The sequence below is a fragment of the Gekko japonicus genome, unplaced genomic scaffold, assembly GCF_001447785.1.
Source record: "Gekko japonicus isolate JY-2015 unplaced genomic scaffold, Gekko_japonicus_V1.1 scaffold393, whole genome shotgun sequence".
Lineage (NCBI taxonomy): Eukaryota > Metazoa > Chordata > Lepidosauria > Squamata > Gekkonidae > Gekko > Gekko japonicus.
Window position 1 is genome coordinate 956,291 of NW_015177017.1, and position 24,523 is coordinate 980,813.

Genomic DNA, 24,523 nt, shown 5'->3' on the forward strand with positions numbered 1-24,523 from the left:
GTGTAGAAGCGACAGCTGTGTCTCCAGAAAATCATGCAGGGGCTTCCACCCAGATCTTCTTCCATCACTGAAGATGACGTCCAATCCGATTGTCTTCAGCTTTCTGCGTCTGCACATTCCAGCCCTTTCAGGACTGTCAAAATAAGCAGTCTGTTTTGATATTTTAATTCATCCCAGTGGGAGCAAACTTTAAAACCGTCTCCTGATCAGCAAAGACAGTATGTTTCCGGAGGGGGGGGGATTTCTTCCCACACAGCATAACCTTCTTGTCCCTTGAAGTCTTTGAAGGGCTGTCACTTAGAGGAGGGGGGCAGGGAGCTGTTCCTGTTGGCAGCAGAGGAGAGGACTCACAAGAATGGGTTTAAATGAAGGGCGGGAAGGTTCTGGCTGGATATTAGGAAAAAGTAAGAGTTGTGCAACAGTAGAATCAGCTGCCTCGGGCGGTGGTGAGCTCCCTTTCCCTGGCAGTCTTTAATCAGTGGCTGGACCAAGACTTGCCAGGAACGCTCTAGGCCAGTGGTGGCGAACCTTTTAGAGACCGAGTGCCCAAACTGCGACCCAAAACCCACTTATTTATTGCAAAGTGCCAACACGGCAATTTAACCTGAAAACTGAGGTTTTACTTTAGAAAAAACAACTCATACATTAACTTAAGATGATCCAAACAAAGTAAGGAAAGCAATCCCAAATGCTTTCATTTACTTAAAATTATTTGGTAGAGAATTTGACACTTTAATGATGGTCTGGGCCTGGCTGGGGCGATGGCACGCGCGCCCACGGAGAGGGCTCTGAGTGCCACCTCTGGCACCCGTGCCATAGGTTCGCCACCACTGGGCTAAGCTTTCTTTGGAGGAAAAACCCCTGGAGATTTTGGGGTGCTTTTATCATAATCTGCTTTGTTACAAACATACTAGTTGAGCAGGTATTTCGGAGAGCATTAGAAGGAAGCACACAGGCAGACAGTATTGTGCCCAATATAGTGTTAGTCTGCTGCCATTGTGAAGATGCAACTGTGCATGCAATGCATATGTTGTGGCGGCTTTGGGGCGAGGGGAGGCATCGAGCAGGGGGTAGGACTAGATGGCCTGTGTGGCTCCTTCCAGCTCTGTGATTCTATGACTCTATTTCCTCCTGATGCAGCCAGGAGCGCCTCTCAGTTGCTGTTCCTGGGGACCAGGGGTATTGGGTTAAATGTAAAAAAAAAATTGCCTTGCAAGCAGAGAAGCTTTTTCGCAGTATCTGCAATTTCCCAGTTTTCCCGGTTAAGGGGAAAATGCTGTTCAGACAAATTACAAAGACGATCTTGCCTCCAATGGTGACGAGTAAAAGAAATTTAACTTACAGAAGCAGAGGCACATCTTACATGACCTGTTCATGTAGGTACAGTTAACTTATTGAGAACAGTTTAACGTCAAAAGCTACAGCTCCCAGGTAAGAGAAGAAGAGAAGTCCTATATAAGACGAAACAACAGCCAAAGTGGTTCAACACCTAAAAGATTGGGGGGGGGGGACCTGCCAAGTGTACTTGAGAGAGAATTCCCTTGACCCTTTCCCTCCCAGAGCCTCTTGCATGACCATTACGATAACTAACAAGAGGACTGCCCCGGAACAGCATTTGGGGGAGTCATCTCAGACCGCGTCAGAAGAGGGGAGTCGTGTTCCACAGGGGGAAATCCTTTTGCTTGAAGGAACGCTGTGCTGGATCCGAGGCTCTGAATTGGAACGCTCAAATGTGTGCATATCGCAGGGTGGATATCAGCCCCGTTCAGTGGCTGAGCCTGTACGTCTGGCGATCTTCCTGAAGATAGTGCAGGCTAGTCCGACGTCAGGAAGACAAGGTACCCCCCCGTCCTGACTCAGCCGGCGGTCCCACAGGAGAAGTCCCTATGTTCTGACGCCAGGAAGCCAGCGGAGCCTTGCGGGGCTTCCCAGAGGGGCCAGGAATCCTCCCTTGCTGGCCCCCACCCATGGGGACCAAGCAGTCAAAAGGGGAAGAAGAGGGTGAACTGCCAGTTGGGCCTCCCGCAATGGTCCCAACTGCCAGCAGGAGGGATGGGGAGCACCCGGGGCGGGTATCAAGCCACCTGGGGCTAACCCCGTGGCTAAACTCCTCTAAGGAGTGGGCGAGGGAGCGCGCAGCTGGGAGAGTTGACACTAATAAATGTAAACAAGGTGGAAGCCAGGGAGAATTTGCTGCTTTTCGAGGGAACGACGGAGGGGAGGGAGAGGCAGGGCAACCGCCCTAATCCACTAGTGCCCCGTCTATCGAGAGCAGTGCTGCTAGAGAGTGAGGTAACTCCACAGCTGTCGCAGGGCTCTTTTTGTAGCAGGAACTCCTTTGCATATTAGGCCACACCCCCTAATGTAGCCAATCCTCCAAGAGCTGACAGAGCTCTTCTTACAGGGGCTACTGTTAGCTCTTGGAGGATTGGCTACATTAGGGGTGTGTCGCTTAATATGCAAATGAGTACCTGCTACAAAGTGTACTCTCTGCTCCGGCTGTGCCGACTAACGCCCTGGACACACCCCAACGCCCCTCCGACCCCCATCACCGACCGGAGTCTGACACCCAATCTCATCAGAGCTCGGAAGCTAAGCAGGGCTGGCCCCGGTTAGTGCTTGGATGGAAGACCAACAGAGAAGTCCAGGGGTGCTATGCAAAGACAGGCAATGGCAAACCACCTATGAACATCTCTTGCCTTGAAAACACTACAGGGTTGCTGTAAGTTGTCTGTGACTTGACAGCACTTTACACACACACACACACACACATCTAATTCGTCCCTCTACCGTCCCCAGTGATCACTCCGAGACAAGTTCTCAATCCACAGTTTGATCCAACGTGCCATCTGGCCCCGGACTTCCGATTTCTAACCCGGTATGCCTTTGTGCACTTTTGAACCAGGCTGTGGTCCCCGATGGCAGTCCTGGGCCAGATGGCAACAACAAATGAACCAGGGATGTTTGCAGGCCTGGGACTGCAGAGAACAAAAGACCTCACACTTTGATGTGGAACCTTGATGCAACCGGAACGGATTCAATTGGACACAGATAATTCTAGCCACAGAGCCAGTTGTTTAGGACCGCCAGCTCCCAAATTAACCACATGACTATGATTACCCTTCCCTGGATTTTGCTTCGATGCCTAAACATCGTTCGATGTTGTGCAAACTGAGCAGTTTGCAATCCTTGAAAGGACCCACATCTTGCAATTAAAAAACAAACAGAGGTTCAACAGAGTAAGAACATAAGAAGAGCCCTGCTGGATCACACCACTAGTCCAGCATCCTGTCTCACGCAGTGGTCAACCAATTCCTCTGGAGGAGGAGGAGGAAGAAGAAGAGGAGGAGATTGGATTTATACCCCACCCTTCACTCTGAGTCTCAGCGTGGCTTACAATCTCCTTCCCTTCCCCTCCCCACAACAGACCCCCTGTGAGGTAGGTGGGGGTGAAGGAACTCTTTCGAGAATTGCTCTTTCAAGAATAGCTCTGAGAGAACTTGTGACTGACCCAAGGTCACCCGGCAGCTGCAAGTGGAGGAGTGGGGAATCAAACCTGGTTCTCCCAGATTAGAGTCCGCACTCCTAATCACTACACCAAACTTGCTCTCTCAAGGCATAGAGGCTGAGGCCTTCCCCTAATGTTGCCTTCTGGCTCTGGGATTCAGAGGCTTAGTGCCTCTGAATTTGGGGTAGAATGACAGCCAGCCTGGTACTTTGCATAGGAAAAATCGGGCTGCTATAGCAGACAACAAACAGATAACATTGCAAGCATGTTTAGATTAGTTGTAGATTTTCTGGGTTATATCATTAGGGTCTTGGCATTGCAGTACCTGACGTTTCGCCAGCAGCTTTGACTGGCATCCTCAGAGGTATAACACAGAAAGATGGAGTACTCTCTGTGTCAATGTGAGAAGAAAAATGGTAGGCAGGTAATTTATATCTGCTCAGGAAGTGGGGTAGGGCTGAGTCATTATCTTGTAGGAGTTTCCAAGGCTGTGACACGCTAATGGAGGAGCTTTCCTGAGGAGGTTCTTTTGCATATGGATTGGCTTTTGAAACTTTAATCTTATCTGTAGTGCTGTTGCGAGATGTAGAGCATTTTGTGTTTTTCAGGACTGAAAACCATGCCCTATTTATTTTTACACTCTTCCTTCCTGTTGAAATTGTGTTTATGTTTATGAATTTCAATGGCTTCCCTGTGTAATCTGACATGGTAATTGGATGTGTTGTCCAGCATTTCAGTGCCTTGGAATAAAACAAGGTTGCACTTACCAGTAACTGTTGTTCCTCTTGTGGTCTTCTGTGCAGACACAGAAGCCACGCAGAGGAAGATACTGTGTTCTGCTTGAGTTAGGCTATGTTCATGTTTAGATTTTTCATACGAAAGGGCTGGAGAGCAATTCATTTTGGGATGGCACACTTCTGTAATCTGTTGTGTGGGAACTAGTTCAGTGATGTGGGAAATGGACATTTGCACATGCTCCAGAGCAATGTTCCCTCTAAGCTGTGGAGTCTTGTGAGCAAAAATTCTACTTTGTGTGCTACTGGCACTAAAGCTGTGAGCAAGTGATTTGGCTGCTGCATAAATTAGTTTGCTTGGAGCCCTCCTTCCTGAGCTGAGACAGAAATGGGTGAGCCAGAGCCTACAAAACTGTGAGCTAGCTCACACTAACTCAGCTTAGAGGGAACATTGCTCCAGAGTTGCCTCATAAGAACATAAGAAGAGCCCTGCTGGGTTAGACCAGTGGTTCTTCTAGTCCAGCATCCTGTCTCACACAGTGGCCAACCAGTTCTTCTGGAGGGCCAACAACTGGGCACAGAGGCTGAGGCCTTCCACTCACAAGAACGTAAGAAGAGCCCTGCTGGATCAGACCAGTGGTCCATCTAGTCCAGCATTCTGTCTCAAACAGTGGCCAACCAGTTCCTCTGCAGGGCCAACAGCAGGTCATAGAGGCTGAGGCCTTCCCCTGATGTTGTCTCTTGGCTATGGGATTCTGAGGATTAGTGCCTCTGAACATGGAGGTCTCTTTTTAAATATCTTTATTCAACCTATTAGATTTCAAAATTCATATACCAATTCATATAATAAGTAGGATAGGCAGAAAGAAAGAGAGAGTGGTAAATATTACAGGGATCATCCCCAGAGAGATACACTTCAGTACAGCTAGGCCTTACATTCAGCCCTCGAAAACCAAGTCTGCTTTTAGCTGCTTAGAACTATTCTGAACTCACCTCCTTGGTCACACTGAAGTACGACAGACCTGGCTATTATCTAATATAATGTCACATACTCCTCAAAATTTCCCCATCAAGGATTTTCTGTACTACCAAGAAAGCCTAATTTCTCCTCTTCCTCATTTTTCCCCTTTAGCTGACTCACAGACGTTCTCAACATTCCAAGCCTCCTAGGGCATATTTAGTTCTCAGCAGACCATTTTTCGTGCCCCTCCCTCCCAACTGTTAATTCGTCGAGTCATATTTTTGTACATACCAGGGGATCTGCTGACTACATACAATCCACAGCGGCTCAGTGTTGTGGCTTTTGGTGTCCACATACGGGCCAGCCACGCATTGGATACAGTGATGTGATATTCTGATGCCGAGCTTTTGGCACTAAAACGAAGTTCTGGGGTGTTGGGAGCTGACGCCCAGCCCTGGCTCAGCTCTGCCCTGGCTCCCTGAGCTAGGACAGCCAGGGTCCTCACTCACCTGAGCGAGGAAGGCCGGGGGAAGCTGGTGGCTAGGACCCAGGCAGATCGCTCCAACACAGCGGGGAACAAGGCCGGAAGCCAGGCAGCAGTGGAGAGGAGCATGGTCAGAAGGCAAGGCCAAGCCTGGACTTGGAGAAGGCCAGGACAGGAGAAACTTAGAGGCAGCCTTGAGCAGCCAAGGGAAGGAACAGGGCAGGGAGACAGGAAGCAGGGGAAAGAGACAGGGAAAAAACTCCCTTTCCTTTTATGGCCTCTCAGGTGGAGCAGGTGCAAGAGGATTGGATACAGGCCAGGTGGGGGCGGGGCCAGGGATTCCCATATAAGGGAAGACACCACACCCGGCCAGGGGGGGGGACTGAGCTCCTAGAAGGAGAGAGAGAAGGCCGGAGTGAGCCAGTCCGGGGAAAGAAGAACCCCCTCTCCTTCCCAGTCCCAAAGGACGTCCGCTTAGCCTTGACCAGGGCCAGGGCTTTTTCTGCCCTGGCTCTGGCCTGGTAGAATCAGCTCCTGCCGGAGTTCAGGGCACAGCGGGACCGTCTACCGCTCCGTGGGGCTTGCAGAACGAAGCTGTTCCGCCAGGCCTTCAGGTGAGGCGGTGGGCGGAATAAAAATCTCAAAATAAATAGAAAATGAATAAATAAATACTGAGGCCTGTGTGAGGGCCTCCTCCTCACTTCTTTTATGTCTGGGGAAGCGACGGAGGGCGAGGAGTCCACCCTGGGGACAGGGGAGTCTCACATGGGGCAAAGTGCTAGTGAGCCACAGCTCAAAACATGCTCCCGTTCAGGGGTCGTTTCGTGGAAAAAGAGCTAGGGGAACTCATTAGCATAACTCATTAGCATATGCCGCACCCCTGACATCACCGGAAGTGTGTCATAAAACCACACCCCCTGACATCACCGGAAGTGTGTCATAAGGCCACACACCCCGCCCCCAACGGTCCCGGCCGCCGCCGCCGGCCTTGCAGCTCCACTGCCGAGCCCCATGAGGGACCCAGCGGTGGACCTGCAAGGCCAGCAGGAGTGCAAGGAAGCCCTGGAAGGCCCTCCCTGGCCCCAGGCAGGCAGGGGTGGGGAGAGGCAGGGAGGAAGCAACTTACCCTCCCTCTTCTCCTGCCTCCTCCTGGCTGAATGAGGGCCGGAAGCCGGGCGGCCGGAAGCAGGGGGCGGGGCTTCGTCATGTGCCCCGCCCCCCGTACCTCACCCGGGGGAACTGCGATCCCCCCCGAAATGACCTCTGCTCCCGTTCCTTGTGGGGGGAATATGCCCCCTGGAGGGTTCGGTGGAGCTGCTTTCCTGCGGGTTACTTTCGGTCCCGTTAGCCATGAATCCAAATAGCGGTTTACCTTTATGTTTTCTTCAGGCCACGAGTTCAGCATAGCCGCGATATGCCCTTTGTCATGAATGGTGATGAACAGTCCGCTAGGAGAGAAAACAAAATGGCAACTCAGTACTGGAATGGCTGCGTTCCGCTGAGGAAACATTTTGTCGAGCATCACCACAATATTGTTCTACATGTCATTAGGGTCTCCCCTGGCCAGCAGCAGGGGATGGGGGAGGTGGGGTTGCCAGATCCAGGTTGGGAAACTCCTGGAGATTTGGGGATGGAGCCTGGGGAGGACAGGGACCTCAGGGGGGTACAATGCCATAGAGTCCACCTTCCAAAGCATCTAGTATTTTCTCAAGGGGAAGTGATCTCTATAGTTTGGAGATGAGCTGTAATTACAGGTGATCCCCAGGTCCCACCTGGAGGCTGGCATCCCAGCATGGCAGCATGATCCCATTATATCTGTAGATACTTAAGGCCCTTGCATTAGGAACCTCTTGTTTAAAGAAGGGGCTGTGCTTTGGATTTCTTCACTGTGTGAGGTAAAAAAAACTGTGAGGCTCAGCAGAGGGCTCTCTCAGTGGTAGCACCATAAATTTTGGACTCATAAGAACATAAGAGAAGCCAATGTTGGATCAGGCCAATGGCTCAGCCACCCACACAAGCTGGCAAGAACTAATCAAAAGTTTTTTTCTAATTGCTACTGTACGTTTGCCAGTTACTGTGTTTAATTTTTATGTTCATTATTGTTAGGGTTGCCAGGCCTACCGCTATGGTGGGAGACCTCCCATCAGCAGCCCTAGTTGCTTACTGCCACTCTCAGCAATGGCTGGAGGGGAAAAAAACCAAAATGGCATTGTTGTCTGCACTGCAATTTCACTTCTGGGAAAAACCAGGAAGTGCTGCAGGGTAGCTCTAGGAATATTAGGAAACTCTATGGTTTTACCACAGAGTTTCCACTGATTCCTAGAACTACTCTGTAGCACTTCTGGGGTTTGGAAGTAATTTCGCAGTGCAGATGTTTCCCTTCTATGTCCCCACCCCAACCCTCCTGCTGGTTGTGGGGTTGCCAGTCTCCAGGTGGGAACTGGATATCTCCAGACTACACAAATTGCTTATTTATTTATTTTAAAAACCCATTTATTCCACTTCTCTTGGAGTAAATGGCTGGTTTGGAAGGTGGACTGCATAGCATTATACCTACCAAAGTCCCTTCCCTCTCTAAACCCTGCTCCACCTTCAAATCTCTAGGCGTTTTCAAACCCAAAGTTGGCAACCCTTGTTATCATATTTATATTCTTTCACTTCATAGTTTCATTCACCAAACATCAGGCAAAAAGGCAAGCACTGCATTTTATAAATAAAACAAAACAAATCTCATTCCTAACTCTCCACAAGGATTCCTGGCATCAGTTACACTGGCTCTCAATTAACTGACCTGTTCCTACACTCTGGCTTTTCCCCCCCATGTTGCTAATTTAGCCAGAGGTGTGGTGAGGGAAATGAGAGTTTGTTTTCCAAAGGGGAAACAGATCCATGTGCCTTTGTGGCTCAGAGGCACTGGCTAAGCCTGGTGAGCATCTGTAGAATATCAACAGTCCAAGACAACCTAGAAGGAACACAGTTCCTGCATGTTAGAAGTGTGCTGATTAGGTGCAACGTCCCAAGGAAGGCCGGGCCAGGCCTGGCACCTCTGCCAAAAAAAATTCTAAGTTCTCCCCCCACCTCGCGGTGAACATCTGGCCTTCTCCATATCTTTTGGTGGTGCGCACAAACGCATTATGTTCTTGGTGTGACCAGCCAGAAGGGGAGACACTCTTAGATTAGTCTAGTCACTGACACAATCCATTGGGCTTGAGAAGATATATTTGTCTAAAATGTATTAATGGAATGGCAGGATATAATTTACAAGCACAGCGAAGCACTGCTCTCTCCACAGTTCTCCCCCTCCATCCTCCTTTCAAAAGAAAAGTTCTGAGACATCTCTTCCACAGACTGTAGCCTTGAGTTTCAGCACTGAAGCGTAGAGCAATTAGCCCTAATATAAACATGGTTTTCAACTTGGCTGAAGGGATCCAAAACCACAAGAAGTCCAACGTCCTCCACAAGGCCGAGATTACTGGTGGTGGTGGAAAGTGCCAAGTCACCGCTGACTTAGGGCGACCCTGTAGGGTTTTCAAGGCAAGAGGCCCTTTGCCACTGCTTGCCTCCATGTCATGCGGCAGCAGCGCCTGACGGGAACGCCAAGGACAGCACATATACAACCTGTGCTGCACTGGCTCCCAGTGGAATACCGAGTCAGGTTCAAAGTGTTGGTTTTGACCTTTAAGGCCTTGAGCGGTCTGGGACCTGTATATCTCCGGGACGATCTCCTCCGGTATGTCCCCAGAAGAGTGTCACACATGCTGAGAACAATCTACTGGTGGTCCCTAGCCTGAAAGATATCCGGCTGCCCTCAACCAGAGCCAGGGCCTTTTCGGCCCTGGCTCCAACCCGGTGGAACTCTCTGTCAAATACCACCAGGGCACTGTGGGACTTAATGCAATTTGGTAGAGACTGTAAGGCTGAGATGTGCCGCCAGGCCTCTGGCCGAGGACAGTGATGGCTCCATCACAGCTGATACCCTTCTCTTCCTATCTTCTTTTTCCTCCATTTTTGTTTCGGCCCTCTCCTCACCTGCCTATGAGTTTACAGCGCAATCCAGAGTGGGTTAACAAAGAAAGGCCTGACTCAATGTAGTTGTTTTTTCTTGGTTTTGTTTTTAACTTTTTATTGGCTGTACATTGCCTAGAGCCCCACATTGTGGGGAATAGGCGATCCATAAATTGAATGAATAGGGTTGCCAACCACCAGGTGGGGCCTGGGGATCGCCCGCTTTTACAACTGGTCCCCAGCTGACAGAGATCAGTTCCCCTGGAGAAAATGGCTGCTTTGAAGGGTGGATTCTATGGGACTGTGCCATGCTGAGGCCCCTCCCCTCCCCAAACCCCGCCCTCTCCCGGATCCACCCCCAAAGTCTCCAGTTATTTTCCAACACAGACCTGGCAACCCTATGACTGAATGAATAAAATGACCCTGGTATTCCTTGGAGGTCTCCCATCCAAATAGTAGCCAGGGACAACCCTGCTTAGGTTCCAAGATCTGACAAAATCAGACTAGCCTGGGCTATCCAGGTCAGGGTGCTGAGATTACTACCAGATGCCAAATATCCTATCAACCACGCCGGCACCTAAAGAAAGCAGGCTCCTATAAAATATCACTAGCTCCTCAGTTCTGCAGGGGAGGGGACGCTGCATCTTTCATCATAGATCTGCTTTACTGGCTTTAATGGCCTGTTTCCTACCCATCCACTAAGCAAAGTTTAAAGCCCTTCTCCAACGTAAGCGCCTCTTCCTCTAATATTAGAGCCACCCAAGTTGGAACAAGGTTCCTTCTGTTGGACAAAGGCTCCACCCAGTATTTCAACATTGTCTCCTGCTCCTCATTAAATTTGCAGATTCCTCTGCACATAGGCTTGCCAACTCCAGCTTGGTAAAAATCCCTGGAGATTTGGGGGTGGAGTCTGGGGAGGGAGTGTAGCAGTGATGTAATGCCATAGAGTGTCTGTCCTCTGAAGCGGCCATTTTCCTCCAGGGGACATCAGCTGCAATTCCAGGAGAACTCCAGTCCTCACCTGGAAACGAGCCATCCTACAACTGCACAGCACGGAACACAGCTCTTGATTTAACTGTGCTTTGACCCTGCAATGTAATTCCAGGTGGTCAGCCGTGTTGGTCTGAAGCAGCAGAACAAATTTAGCGTCCAGTGGCACCTTTAAGACCAACAAAGGTTTATTCGAGGTGTGAGCTTGAATAAACCTTTGTTGGTCTTAAAGGTGCCACTGGACTCTAAATTTGTTCTCCTGCAATGTAATATATGTGTAAAAGCTTAGGATAAGGGCTTCACGCTCAAGTCTGAATCCATAAATGAAATATGAAAATGGCACCGGATTAAATTGGGAGGGGGTGTTTCCCCCGAGAACCTTCCCAAGAAGCCCCTCCCATCATTAATCTCCTTTGCTGTTTGCCTATGTCATAAATCACGGTGACAACCCCATTAGGGACTGAAATGCGGCAGACCAAACATTCCAACTGTTACGTTCTTTAGGGAAAACTTAAGCTAACAATCCTATCTGGCCTGCGAGAAGGGGGTCTGCGGATCAGAGTTCTGTCTGGGCCTGCACTTAATTTCTCCAAACAGAGCATAATTAATGATCAGATGGCTCGAAAGGACTCCACCGACTCATCTTGGCTTTTTATAGACTGGCTTCCTTACATGTATGTGCAAAGGCCCCGCTAATCACGGGATGGATTTCTACAAAGAGAGAGGGCGGGGAATCGTTCCTGGATAGGAGTGTCGTTCATCTGAAGAAAGGTGGGTAAAAACGAGGGAGTGTTTTCGGATTGGCACAGCTTCTTGGGGCTAGAATTCTAATGTTCTATTACGGAGGCTAAAATCCTCCCCTTGCTATAACTCATAAGCGGGAGGAGGAGAAACAGGGGGCCGATCCCCTCGCTTTGCCATGTTACATTCTGCATGTTTTAAAACAGGCCTTTAGATCGGGAGCCAGAAGATACATCACTTTCCAAGGCATGATTATGAAAGGTTTGCTACACAACCCCTTCCCCCCCTACATGTTTAAACTTCAGGGATCTCTAGCCAGTGAAAGGAGTCCAAGTGTAAGGACGGAACACATTTTTAAAATTCATTTATTTAACTAATTCAATTTATATCCCACCCTCCCTGCCCGGCAGGCTCAGGGCGGCTTACATTTAAAAAGTTAAAATACATTAATAGACATCTTAAAATCATATACATAACAAGTAAAGTGCTGTTGTTCAGAGAGGCTTGGAGTTGCCCCTATGTCTACACTCCACTGCAGGGGTTCTCAAACCATAGACAGAGCACCTCTTGAAGGCACGCCTGAAAAGAGGAAGTCAAGGTCCAGGAAGGAGTGGGCCCTGAGGCCGGTGGGATCTTCCTCTCTTCTAGGAATTAAAAAATAATGGGGGGGGGGGGGGAGAGACGTATGAACACTTGCAGCTGCCTGATAAAAACATCAGAAGACCTCTGCTGGATCAGACCAGTGGTCCATCTAGTCCAGCATCCTGCCTCACACAACGGCCAACCAGTTCCTCTGGAGGGCCATCAACAGGGCACATAGGCCGAAGTCTTCCCCTGATAAGAACCTAAGAAGAGCCCTGCTGGATCAGGCCAATTTGGTTCCTCTACTCCAGCATCCCGTCTCACACAGTGGCCAATCAGTTCCTCTGGAGGGCCATCAACAGGGCATAGAGAATGAGGCCTTCCCCTGATATTGTGTATTTTAAACTGCGACACACATTGTTTTACTGGGTTTTATGTAAGCCGCCCTGAGCCTGCCTTGGTGGGGAAGGTGGGGCAAAAGTTGAAATAATAAATAAATAAATAAATAAATAAATAAATAAAACGTAAGAAGAGCCTCGCTGGATCAGACCAGTGAGGGTCCATCTAGTCCAGCATCCTGTCTCACACAGTGGCCAACCAGTTCCTCCAGAGGGCCAACAACAGGGCATGGAAGCTGAGGCCTTCCCCTGATAAGAAGCTAAGAAGAGCCTTGCTGGATCAGACCAGGGGTCCATCTAGTCCAGCATCCTGTTTCACACAGTGGCCAAACAGTTCCTCTGGAAGGCCGAGGCAAACAGGGGAAAGCAGCTGAGTCCCTTTCTCTGATGTTGCCTCTCAGCAATGATATTTTTATGTTTGCTGTCTTTGTATATGGAGGCTTCCTTTATTCATCACGGCCAGTATTTATTCATTTTATTATTTATTACATTACATTTATGAATCACCCAATTCCTACAGTTGTAGGGCTCTGGGCAATATACAACGTGGTAAAAGCATCAAAACTATAAAATGAGTACGAACAGTATTAGTATTAATACATTAATTTTTTAAAAATCAAATAGCGAAAATTACAGATTTCTCCCATTTCTGGCCTGTGATCGCCTCGTGGTTGTGGGGGACGAAATAAAAACAATCTGAGGAGAAGGATAATAGGAGGAGGAGGGTGCCAGCCAAGATGTAAACCGCTACTGCCCTCAACCAAAAGCCTGGCGGAACATCTCTACCTTACAGGTCCTTGCATAAGATCCCGCAGGGCCCTGATGGTGTTTGGCAGAGAGTTCCATCAGGTTGGGGCCAGGACTGAAAAGGCCCTGGCCTTGGTCGACGATAGCGAGATGTGTTTAGGGCCAGGGACCACCAGCAGATGGTTATCCGAGGAGTGTAATGCTCTCCAGGGGACATATCAGAGGAGATGGTTCCACAGTAGCCATTGATGGACTATATGGAGTCAGGCCACTGGTCCATCAGTCTGTATTGTCTATTCTGACTGGCAGTAGCTCTCCAGGTCTACAATACTGTTAGCAGTCAGACCCCTCCAGTGGATGGGCAGCTTGGCAAATAGAAAGAAACAAACGCCCTTCTTTAACATCACTCCAGAATCATATGTGCACTGCACCGCCTGGCCTAGAAATGAACAAAATGGAAGTGACACAAAACAGAAGATGAATGTCAGCCAGAGACAAGTCCAGACACATATCTTGGCAGGTGAGACAGAAAGGCTGACCAGCTAACAACTCTCCTCCCCACCCTAAAGGAATGTATAATTTAAACAATGGGTCTCTCAAGAAAACATTACCTCACCTCGGATTAACCTCATCTACACCCGGTCACACTTTCGTTATCAATTCACCCTAATTATGCAATACTTAAACATTATTCATACAACCTAGTGGTTCTCCCATCCTGTACTCAAGGGTCATCAAGAAAACATTAGAATCCTTAGGCCAACCTGTCATGAATATCCCAAGACCTTTGTTCACCCTGGAAAAGCCAATCAAGGTTTTGTTTTAGGGGCAAACATATCAGACAGCCCCAGGGCTAATTTTTCCTATAACTGTATGCACTCATCTCCCCCAAGGCACTGTGTGTGTTCTCGGCACTAAACAGCACCCACACACACAGATTTGCGTGTGGGTTTCCTCCTGTTTTCACCGCATGAAACACTGGCCATTTTCACAGCCTTCTCAGCAGACCTCGTTCTACTAGATTGGTAAATATCGCCTTCCTCAAAATCGCTATCTTCCCCCAGCTCCCTTACTTTCCTCTTAGCGGGTTTGTGTGCTTTCTGTGTGTTCCGGATGTATGTTTTGCTCTTTTATTCCTTTTATAATAAAACACCTTTCCGGTTGAACTTTAGCTGGGTTTATTCTGAGAGTTCTCTAAGGGAATATCCTGGTATACATAGGTGGAGATCCCTAGTTACCCCCTCTCGCTTCTCTCCAATAAAGCTAATTCCCCCAACTAATTAGGAGGTTACCAATTTGGGCAACAATTTGGGTAACCTTTTGATGAGAGATGCCAGAGACTGCACTCAACCTTCTGCATGCAATGCAGATGCTCCATCCTGAAGCTACATCTCTTCCCCGACCACTGATGGTGGCTGAGTGTCCTTTAGCAGACAATCTTTCTTTGCACAGATTGGATTTGGGTGGATGACCTCTCCATACACCACCATCCATCACAAGAAGATATCTACTAGATCAGACTAAAGGTCCATCTAGCCCAGCTTTCTTTTTCCACAGAGCAGCCAGCCAGATATTTCTGGGAAGCTTACAAGCGATGCAGAAAGACGGCGGCCACCCAGTATCTAGTGCCACACAAACACTATGGGGTTGCAAGCCGACAACCGCAACAAGATCAGTACAACAGCTATACCCATATCTGATATATTCATAATTAAAAAGAGACTGCAGTCTGCTGCAGAGGAACATTCTTACTTCCTAGCCTTGGTTGGGTGATAGGTTTACGGGCTGGTTCTGGGCTCCTCTCACACAAATCCCCTCTTCCTTCTCACAATTTGCTTTAACCAAATTTTACCTTGCTTATTTATATAATTAATATAATTAATATTGCTCAAAGTTCCCTGTCACAACAAAGACAAACAATGATAAAGATCATAAGAACATAAGAACATAAGAGAAGCCAATGTTGGATCAGGCCAATGGCCCATCCAGTCCAACACTCTGTGTCACACAGTGGCCAAAAATACCAGGGGCCATCAGGAGGTCCATCAGTGGGGCCAGGACACTAGAAGCCCTCCCACTGTTGCCCCCCCCCGGCACCAAGAATACAGAGCATCCCTTGGCCCAGATCGAGAGTTCCTATCTATACGTTGTGGCTAAGAGCCACTGATGGACCTCTGCTCCAGATGTTTATCCAATTCCCTCTTGAAGACGTCCTTGCTTGTGGCAGTGAATTCCATGGGTTAGTCACTCTGGGTGAAGAAGTCCAATACCAAGAGTCCAATACCAAGGGTTTTTTGTATTTGTGTATGTGTGTGTTTGCCCCTGTGCCTGGAAGTCATGGTGACCTCTGGCAACTCCTACTGGGGCACAGAGGACCTTCAGATAAGTGGCTTGATAGCCTGCCTCTGGCCTCTCGGCCCTGGTATTATCTGGAGGTCTCCCATTTAAATACTCGCCAGGCTCAGCCCTGTTTAGCTTCCAAGATCTGACGAGATTGGGCTTGCCTGGGCTATCCAGGTCAGGGCCCAATACCAAAAGTGTTAAAGGTTTCTAGCATTTAAAATAGATGCAAGTTTTTTCTCTCCGCCATCCTTTAATTGTACCAATTGTGTTAGTCTAGGCACTTTTACAAGTTGCCAAACGTCTCAAGTTCATGCTTCAGCAGTCAAAAGTGTAGCATTTGGCCAGTTCTCTGCAATTATCATTTTTTGTGGCTGTAGGCATATCTGAAATCATGTCTCTGTTTACAGGACGTACAAGATCTCCAAACAAATAGTGTAAGAGAACCTTAGGAATGTTTGAATTTTTATACCCAACCATAAAGTTCAACCAGAGCCTTTGTCCAAAATTGCTTGATGATAGGCCAAGACCATCATATGTGCCAACTATGGTTAACACTAACCAGTACAAATCTACTCTAAACTTTGGTTTCAAACCCTAATTATGAGGATAACCTTGGTGAACATTACCCATGATAACTGCTGAGGGGAAGATATACCCAAAAGACCACCTCTTCCATTTGCCAGTCCAGGTTATCTCAACACACTTTTTCGACAGTACCCTCAAATTGCTTGCTATGGACTTCCTCAGCATGGTTCCATAACGTTCCTGTTGCCGAAACACCCCTGTGGATGGTTGATTGGAGGGCATCCTTAGTAGCAGCCTCCATAGGACATGAAAAATTATCCTTTTTTTCATAGTAAGGTCTTTTAGGTCAGGTCAGACCTCACCTGAAGTACTGTGTTCAGTTACGGGCACCATAGTTTAGGAAGTAAGTCAGTAAGCTAGAAGGAGTCCAGCAGGGGGAAACAAAGCTGGTGAGGGGTCTAAAGACCATGTCCTATTAGAGAGCCAGTTAGGAACGGGGACTCTAACCTGGGAGAACTGGGTTTGATTCCCCACTCCTCCACATGCAGCTGCTGGTGTGACCTTGGGTCAGTCATAACTTCCTTCAGAGCTGTTCTCTCAGGGGCAATTCTTTTTCTTTTCTTTTTTAGCCCCCCGGAGAGAATTTTTTATTGCATTTTTAATAGACTACAAACTACAACGAAAAATTGGGAAGGGGTAATTACATCTAGGGAGAAAGGAAAGAAAACCACAACTAACTAAAACCCCAAGTATAGGAGATCATAACAGCTTATATTAATGTTAATCTTAAATTGCTAGTATTACTTTGAACATAGTCGGCTATGCTAATTTTTTTATCTTTTTATCCAATGTTTTATCCATTTAAGAGAACCCCCAGAGCATCCCACAATAAAACTAAAGTTTAAAGACACAATTCAGAGTCCTTCAGCCTTCATTTTGTCTTATCTTTTCTAATCCTCAATTTATATGTACACTTGGGGGCAGCCGCCCCCTTATCAGAAAGAGAGTCCTAGTCGGAAGACACCGAGTCCAATTCGCCACTGGATTTGCTGTCATCTTCTTCCTTCTCGTCCTTGGCTGGCTCTCCCAGCTGCACTTTCAGGAACTCACGTGCTTTGGAAAAAGAGTCAATCTTTTCTTTTTTTATCTTGTAGTTTGAAAATGGCTCTAATTGGTTTTATAATAGGAGAGAAGAGGCTGGATTTATACCCCGCCCTTCACTACCCGAAGGAGTCTCAGAGTGGCTTACAATCCCTTTCCCTTCCCCTCCCCACAACAGACACCCTGTGAGGTAGGTGGGGCTCAAAGAGCTCTCTTGAGAGAACAGCTCTGAAAGAACTTGTGACTGACCCAAGGTCACATCAGCAGCTTAGAGTCTGCACTCCTAACCACTACACCAAACTGGCTCTACACCAAGTAGGGCTTTATTGTATTAGAGCTATAACCATCCATAATACACATAGCATAGCTGCCTAATACTGAATTACACCATTGGTCCACCATGGTCAGTATTGTTTACTCAGACTGGCAGCAGCTCTCCAGGGTCTCAGGCGGAGGTCTTTCCCATCACCTACTGTCTGGTCCTTTTAACTGGAGATGCCGGGGATTGAACCTGTGGCCTTTGGCATGCCAAGCAGAAGCTCTTCCACTGAGCCACAGCCCCTCCCCTAATATATTTATGTAACCAGTTATTTTATCTGTGGGCAGCCGAACCTTTAACAGTTGTTTCATAGGGCAGTTGTGCTGGCCTGCGGTGGAACTGCTATATTAGAGTCCAGTAGGACCTTAGGAACCAACAAGAACATCTGACAAAGGGAGATTTGACTCTAGAAAGCCTATACTCTTAAACCCTTGTTGGTCTCCAAGGTGCCACTGAACTGAAACCTAGGCATTTTAATGGTGTTTAATGCTGGACGGTTTCATTATTTTTAATGTTCTAAATTTAGCGTGTCCGGCAAACGACCGCTGATCATCGTAAGCCCCCTGAGCGTCAGATAAGGCAGGACACTTATTTTTAAACAAAGAGCCAGATGAATAAGATGCACGGGGCAGCACATGAGACTATGGCACTGTCCCAATGTCCTAATGATCATTAATCTGCACGGGGTCGTTGGCTTTACAGGCAGAGTTTAGCTCCCTGATCTGTTTACTGCAGTGCCAATTTCAAGCACAAAAAGAACTCAAGTACCGGTGTGGCAACTGACAATCTCTTTCACTGGCAAAACGTTTTAGGATGGTTGTAAGATTCTTTTTTATGAGCAGTAAAATTTTAAAAAAGGCCGTTGAGATAGGAGGGAGCCATTTCTGAGGTATGCACTTTGGTTTTGTGTTGATGGAAAGGAGAGCCAAAATTCCTCTTGTTATTCTTTCATTTTCCTTCATAAAATGGACTCCCCCTTTTCAAGTACATCTGTTTTCTGTAGACTCGCAGCCACTGATATGGGTTTTTTTTTCCATCTCAAGAAGCTAAAGAAATTCTGCCAAACTCTACATCTCCCTACAGCCCACCGTATTCTTAAAATGTTTCTCCTCAACGCCAGTTGATGTACCAAACAGAGCTGCCGAGGGGTAACACTTCCAAAGGCACCAGCAGATCCTGTTATCTCTCCCTTGGCCTCCATTTTTTCCCCTTCTCCATGGCCTCTGGGACTAAAGGTAAATTTTATATAAGGGATAGATAGCTGGTGGCACTTCTTTGACCTGGATAGCCCTGAGTAACCCATTCTTATTAGATCTTGGAATCTAAAAAAAGGTCAGCCCTGGTTATAGGGTTGCCAGCCTCCAGGTGGGGCCTGGATATCTCCTGCTTTTTCAACTGATCTCCAGCTGACAGAGATCAGTTCCCCCGGAGAAAATGGCTGCTTTGAAGGGTGGACTCTATGGCATTGTACCATGCTGAGGCCCCTCCCCTCCCCAAACCCCGCCCTCTCCTGGCTCCACCCCCAAAGTTTCCATGTATTTTCCAAACCAGAGCCGGCAACTCTACCTGGTTAGTACTTGTATGGGAGACTTCTAAGGCTTGCTACACAGAGGCAGGCACTGGCAAACCACCTTTGAACATCTCTTGCTCTGAAAACTTCTTTGGGTCTCCATGGCTGTTTTTTTTAATTTTAAGAAACTTTATTAACATGAAAATAGAAGAAGAAGAGGAGAGATTGGATTTATACCCCGCCCTTCACTACCCAAAGGTGTCTCCGAGGGGCTTACAAACTCCTTTCCCTCCCCACAACAGACACCCTGTGAGGTAGGTGAGGCTGAGAGAGCTCTTGAAAGAAACTGCTCTTTTTCAAGAACAGCCAATAAGGATCTAGCAACTATTCCAATTATACAGGAGGAGGCTACAATAGGTCCATACACACAAGCAACCACTGGGTTGGATGGGGAGAGAGACACATCACATCTACTACGTGAAAAAAACTTTCACATGGAATAGGATACCTCACAGTGAAGTATTTCCTCCGGCCACATGGTTTCAATTAGAAATGATCAAAGAGTCTTTCAACTCACTCTAACAATCAGGATCCTAAGAATGTTTATTGGAAAGCAAGCAAGGAGGAGGAGGAGGAGGAGATTGGATTTATACCCCGCCCTTCACTACCTGGAGGAAGAGGAGGAGGAGGAGGGGGGGGAAGAAGAGGAGGAGGAGGAGGAAGGGGAGGAAGAGGAGGAAGAAGAGGAGGAAGAGGAAGAAGAGGAGGAGGAAGAGGAGGAAGAGGAAGAGGAAGAGGAGGAAGAAGAGGAGGAGGAGATTGGATTTATACCCCGCCCTTCACTACCTGAAGGAGTCTCAGAGCAGCTTACAATCTCCTTTCCCTTCCCCTCCCCACAACAGACACTCTGTGAGGTAGGTGGAGATAAGAGAGCTCTCTCAAGAACTGCTCTTGAGAGAATTTATGACTGACCCAAGGTCACACCAGCAGCTGCATTGGAGGAGTGGGGAATCAAACCTGGGTCTCCCAGACTAGAGTCTGCACTCCTAATGACTACACCAAACTGGTTCTCAGTGAAACCATGAAAATCTGTCACTAGAGGAGGGCAGGGAGCTGATCCTGTTGACAGCAGAGGACAGGACGCGCAATAATGGGTTTAAATTAAGGGTGGGAAGGTATCAGCTGGATATTAGGATTTTTTTTTACCGTAAGAGTAGTTTAGCAGTGGAATCGGTTGCCTAGGGAGGTGGTGAGTTCCCCCCTTCACTGGCAGCAGCAGCTAAACGAACCCTTGTCAGGGAGGCTCTAGGCTGATCCTGCATTGAGCAGGGGGTTGGACTAGATGGCCTGTCTGGCCCCTTCCAACTCTGTGATTCTCTTCTTCTTCTTCTTCTTCTTCTTCTTCTTCTTCTTCTTCTTCTTCTTCTTCTTCTTCTTCTTCTTCTTCTTCTTCTTCTTCTTCTTCTTCTTCTTCTTCTTCTTCTGTCCCTTAACACACTCAGACTAATCTGTGGAACTTTGCATTAAAAAACCCCAAACCCTCACATGTATCCGATACCCACAGATCTCTGTTTCTCAGGGTATTTTCTTCGGGGTAGGATGTATGGGAGGGATTGGATCCATGTGAGGTTGTTCTTTTTTTTAATTGTGCATCCTTTTCCTACTCGTTTTTCTGTTCAAGCCTGGGAAACAAAGGAGTCCTAATTACAGACTTGCTTCCTTCTGTTCTGTGCTTTAAAGGTGGCACATAGGTCCTTAAACTGGAGAGAGGAAGAAAGAGGAACATGTGACTCAAGGAAAGAGATAAAAGTTTTAAGAGATGTGGTGGAAGAGGAAACGTGAATAGAACAGGATTTACAGGGGTAGAGGTGGAAACAGAACAGTAAAAACCCACAGGGAAGAAAAACGTTCCAACAATCAACCACGTCAGAGAGATCCACAAGAAATTGATCTCCACGGGATGCTAACCGCTAACCCATGATGTAAGGCAAATGCATGATGTTTCCAGGAAGGCGGGGAAGAGAGAAGATATATTTGAGATAAAACTTTAGAAATAGAAGACTCAGGGAGAGTGACGGGGCCAAGGTCATCCAGCGGGCTTCCATGGTCGAGCGTGGATTCGAACCTGGGTCACCGTGTTGGCTCCCTACGCCACATTAACTCTAATCATAACTCGTCAACACTTCAAGAAGAAGCTGTACTTAACAGGATACCTTTTTGAATGAAGACATCGTTTAGGCACAGTTTTCCTCCAGTCACGGACTGAAGAACCTCATGGCGTGGTGGCAGCAGCTGCCGAAGTAATGTGGTTTTTCTAAAAAAAATCTGCACAGTCAATCAGATCTCCAGTGGCCAATGAAAAGCCCAGCTGGGCAAAAGACCCATCTGGCCCTGCCTACTTTCTAAAAACACTTGGTGGGTGACTGAAAAAATATATCAGCAGATGCTATGGAGCCCATGGGCCCCCTTGTTGGAGACCCCTGGGCTAGATACCAGAGCTGGGAGACAAGGGGGTGGTGGTGGTGCATGGTCTCTGTGCCCTGTTTGTTGGCTTTCCTGGGAAAGCAGTTGGCCACTGTGTGAAACAAGATGCTGGCCTAGGCCCTGACCTGGATAGCCCAGGCGAGTCCGATCTCATCAGATCTCGTAAGCTAAGCAGGGCTGACCCTGGAAAGTAACTGGAAGGGAGACTTCCAAGGAATATCAGGGTTGGGAGGCTGAGGCAGGCTATCAAGCCATTGAACATCCTCCATACCCCAGTAGGACTCACCAGAGGTCGCCATGACTTCCAGGCATGGGTGCAGACACACACACACACACACAGATGCAAAAATACACAAAAAGGAAGAAGATGCTGGCCCAGTTGGACCACTGCTCTGATCCCGCAGGGCACCTTTGATGGTCTTAAAGTTCACTGTTATGATGACATATCCTAGTTTCCTTGGCAGTACCAGACTAAATGACTAGGAAATTGTTTTGCCTTAATCTCCGAGCCTCAGCATGTACTTTGGGAGGAAATGGGAGAGTATATCTAAAGAATACAAGAAGAAAAGCAGATTAAAATAAAAGTCAGGGTCTTAAAACGGCAACGTCTTCAGACTGATCGCTATCATGGGCTTAAACACTGTCAAAAGAACAGTCTGCCCCGTTTGTGATAAGCCCCTCCAGCGCTCCTTAAAACAGATTAGGAAAAAAAAATAAAAATAGCCTTGGCAAGTGCATACTCCTGTACATGTACAGAAGAGATAAATCTTAATACAGGGTACCGAGTGAATTTCAGTTGTTATGGCTCAGGGCTAGGAGTACGAACAAAGGGGTAATTGAAAAAGTGACTTTCATCACACAAAAGCCTTGTTTAACATTCCGGAGCACTCAGATAAATCAACCGAGTTAAAAGCCTAACAACAATTTTAATCAGTTGATCTCCCCCATTTAAAATGTACTATTTTCCATGCCTGTAAATACCTACTGGCAGGGTCGCCCGTGGCCAATTAACTTTGAAGTGCACGAGACACATACTCTTCGGTCACTCTGAGATTGATGCCATCGCCCCCCCGCCCCCCCGCATCCATACTACTGATGTGCAACACATTTCCAACATAGGTATGCGTTGGCTTACTTAACATTCTGGACTTCTGATTTGCACAGCTCCAAATTAGAGGCATGAAATAGGTCACTCGGGACACCAAATAGCTAGTAAGATTTAAAAAACAAAGTAGATTGTACTTGCCGCATTATTAAAAACTGCCGCATTATTAAAAACAATGCAAAATTACTACAAGTAAATGCATTTTGATGCAAAGTTGTTAGGAGCTATTCCGACCTTGACTTAAAACTTGAGTACACCTAAAATCCATCAAGAAATTCTACACTGGTTTCTTGGAAACAAACTACAATTTACCTTAGGAATATGAGAGCTGATCTCCCAATGTATAACTTAGCTTTCAAAATCAAGTGCTTCTGAAGACACCTTTCCCCTCCTGTGCCATTTCTTTAATAGAAAGAAAATCGGGGGCTATTGCTCAGTGGAACAGCCTCTACTTTGCATGCAGAAGGTCCCAGGTTCAATCCTTGAGCCAGTTTGGTGTAGTGGTTATTCCTTGAGCCAGTTTGGTGTAATGGTTATTCCTTGAGCCAGTTTGGTGTAGTGGTTAAGTGCATGGACTCTAATCTGGGAGAACCGGGTTTGATTCCCCACTCCTCCACTTGCACCTGGCTGGATGAACTTGGGCAAGCCGTAGTTCTCATAAGAGCTGTTCTTGAAAAAAGAGCAGTTTCTGCCAAGAGCTCTCTCAGCCCCGCCTACCTCACAGGGCGTCTGTTGTGGGGAGGGGAAGGGAAAGGAGTTTGTAAGCCTCTCTGAGACACCTTTGGGCTGTGAAGTATAAATCCAATCTCTTCTCTTCTTCTCTTCTATGTTAGGGATTATCAGGAAAGGGACTGAGAATAAAATGGCTGATATTGTAATGCCCCTGTATAGATCTGTGGTGCGGCCTCATTTGGAATACTGTGTACAGTTCTGGCCACCGTATCTCAAAAAGGACATGGCAGCGCTGGAAAAAGTAAAGAGGAGGGCAACCAAGATGATTGGGGGTTGGAGCCCCTCCTTTAGGAGGAAAGGCAGGGGCTTTTCAGTTCGGATGCATGGGGTGGAGAAAGCTGCCCAAGAGAAATTTTTCTCCCTCTCCCAAAAGACTGGAACTCGAGGGCCTCCAATGAAGCTGACGGGCAGTGGGATCAGGACGGACAAAAGGAAATACTGCTTCGCACAGAGAGGGATTAAAATGTGGAATTCGCTGCCAGAGGATGTAGTGATGGCCACAGGAATAAACAGCTCGAAAAGGGGGTTAGATAGATCCATGGAGGATAAATCTATCAATGGCTACTAGTCGTGGTGACTGAGGGGAACCTCCACACTCAGAAGCACTCATCCTCTGAATCCCCAAGCCAGGAGGCAACATCAGGGGAAGGCCTTGGCCCCTCTATGCCCTGTTGTTGGCCCTCCAGAGGGACCGGTTGGCCACTGTGTGAGACCGGATGCTGGACTAGATGGACCACTGGTTTGATCCAGCAGGGCTATTCTTATGTTCTTAAGGATCAGGAGGTGATGTGAAAGACTTCCACCTGAGACTGTTCCACAAATATAGCTCGTATGTTCCCAAGCCCAAAAAGAACACACGAGCGAGGTCTCAGTGAGGAGAAAGTTCTTTAGGTATTTTATTGCAAGAAATACCGGAAAACAGTTAGGCCAAAATTGCCTGCCAAAAATTGACTGCTTTCTGAACAATATAAGGAAGTACATGAATTTTTATACCCAAAATGACAAAGGCAAAAGATAACATGCAAAAATCATAATTGGTTACAAATGGCAGAGCATCATTTGAGTAGGCATACATTTCCTGGTCAGTTACAGCAAAAGGTGTGATTACATGGTATCTTAAATGTTTATTTAGCCTAACCTTATTCAATTTTACCCAAGGATTCTCTATACCCAAGCAAAAAGTGTTGTTTTCAGATAAGAAACAAAAGCCTTTGTTGATGCAGATACTGCAAAGTTTTACCCTAAACACTAAAA

General features: G+C 47.4%; 1 protein-coding gene across 1 annotated transcript in view; it reads right to left on the minus strand.

The window, feature by feature from the left end:
• The window catches only part of ME3 (malic enzyme 3, NADP(+)-dependent, mitochondrial), a 168,437-nt gene that overhangs the window by 65,241 nt on the left and 78,673 nt on the right, over positions 1-24,523 (minus strand). The window contains 1 exon segment of the mRNA XM_015427724.1: positions 7,060-7,135. Within this exon segment, the coding sequence (XP_015283210.1) occupies positions 7,060-7,135 (76 nt within the window).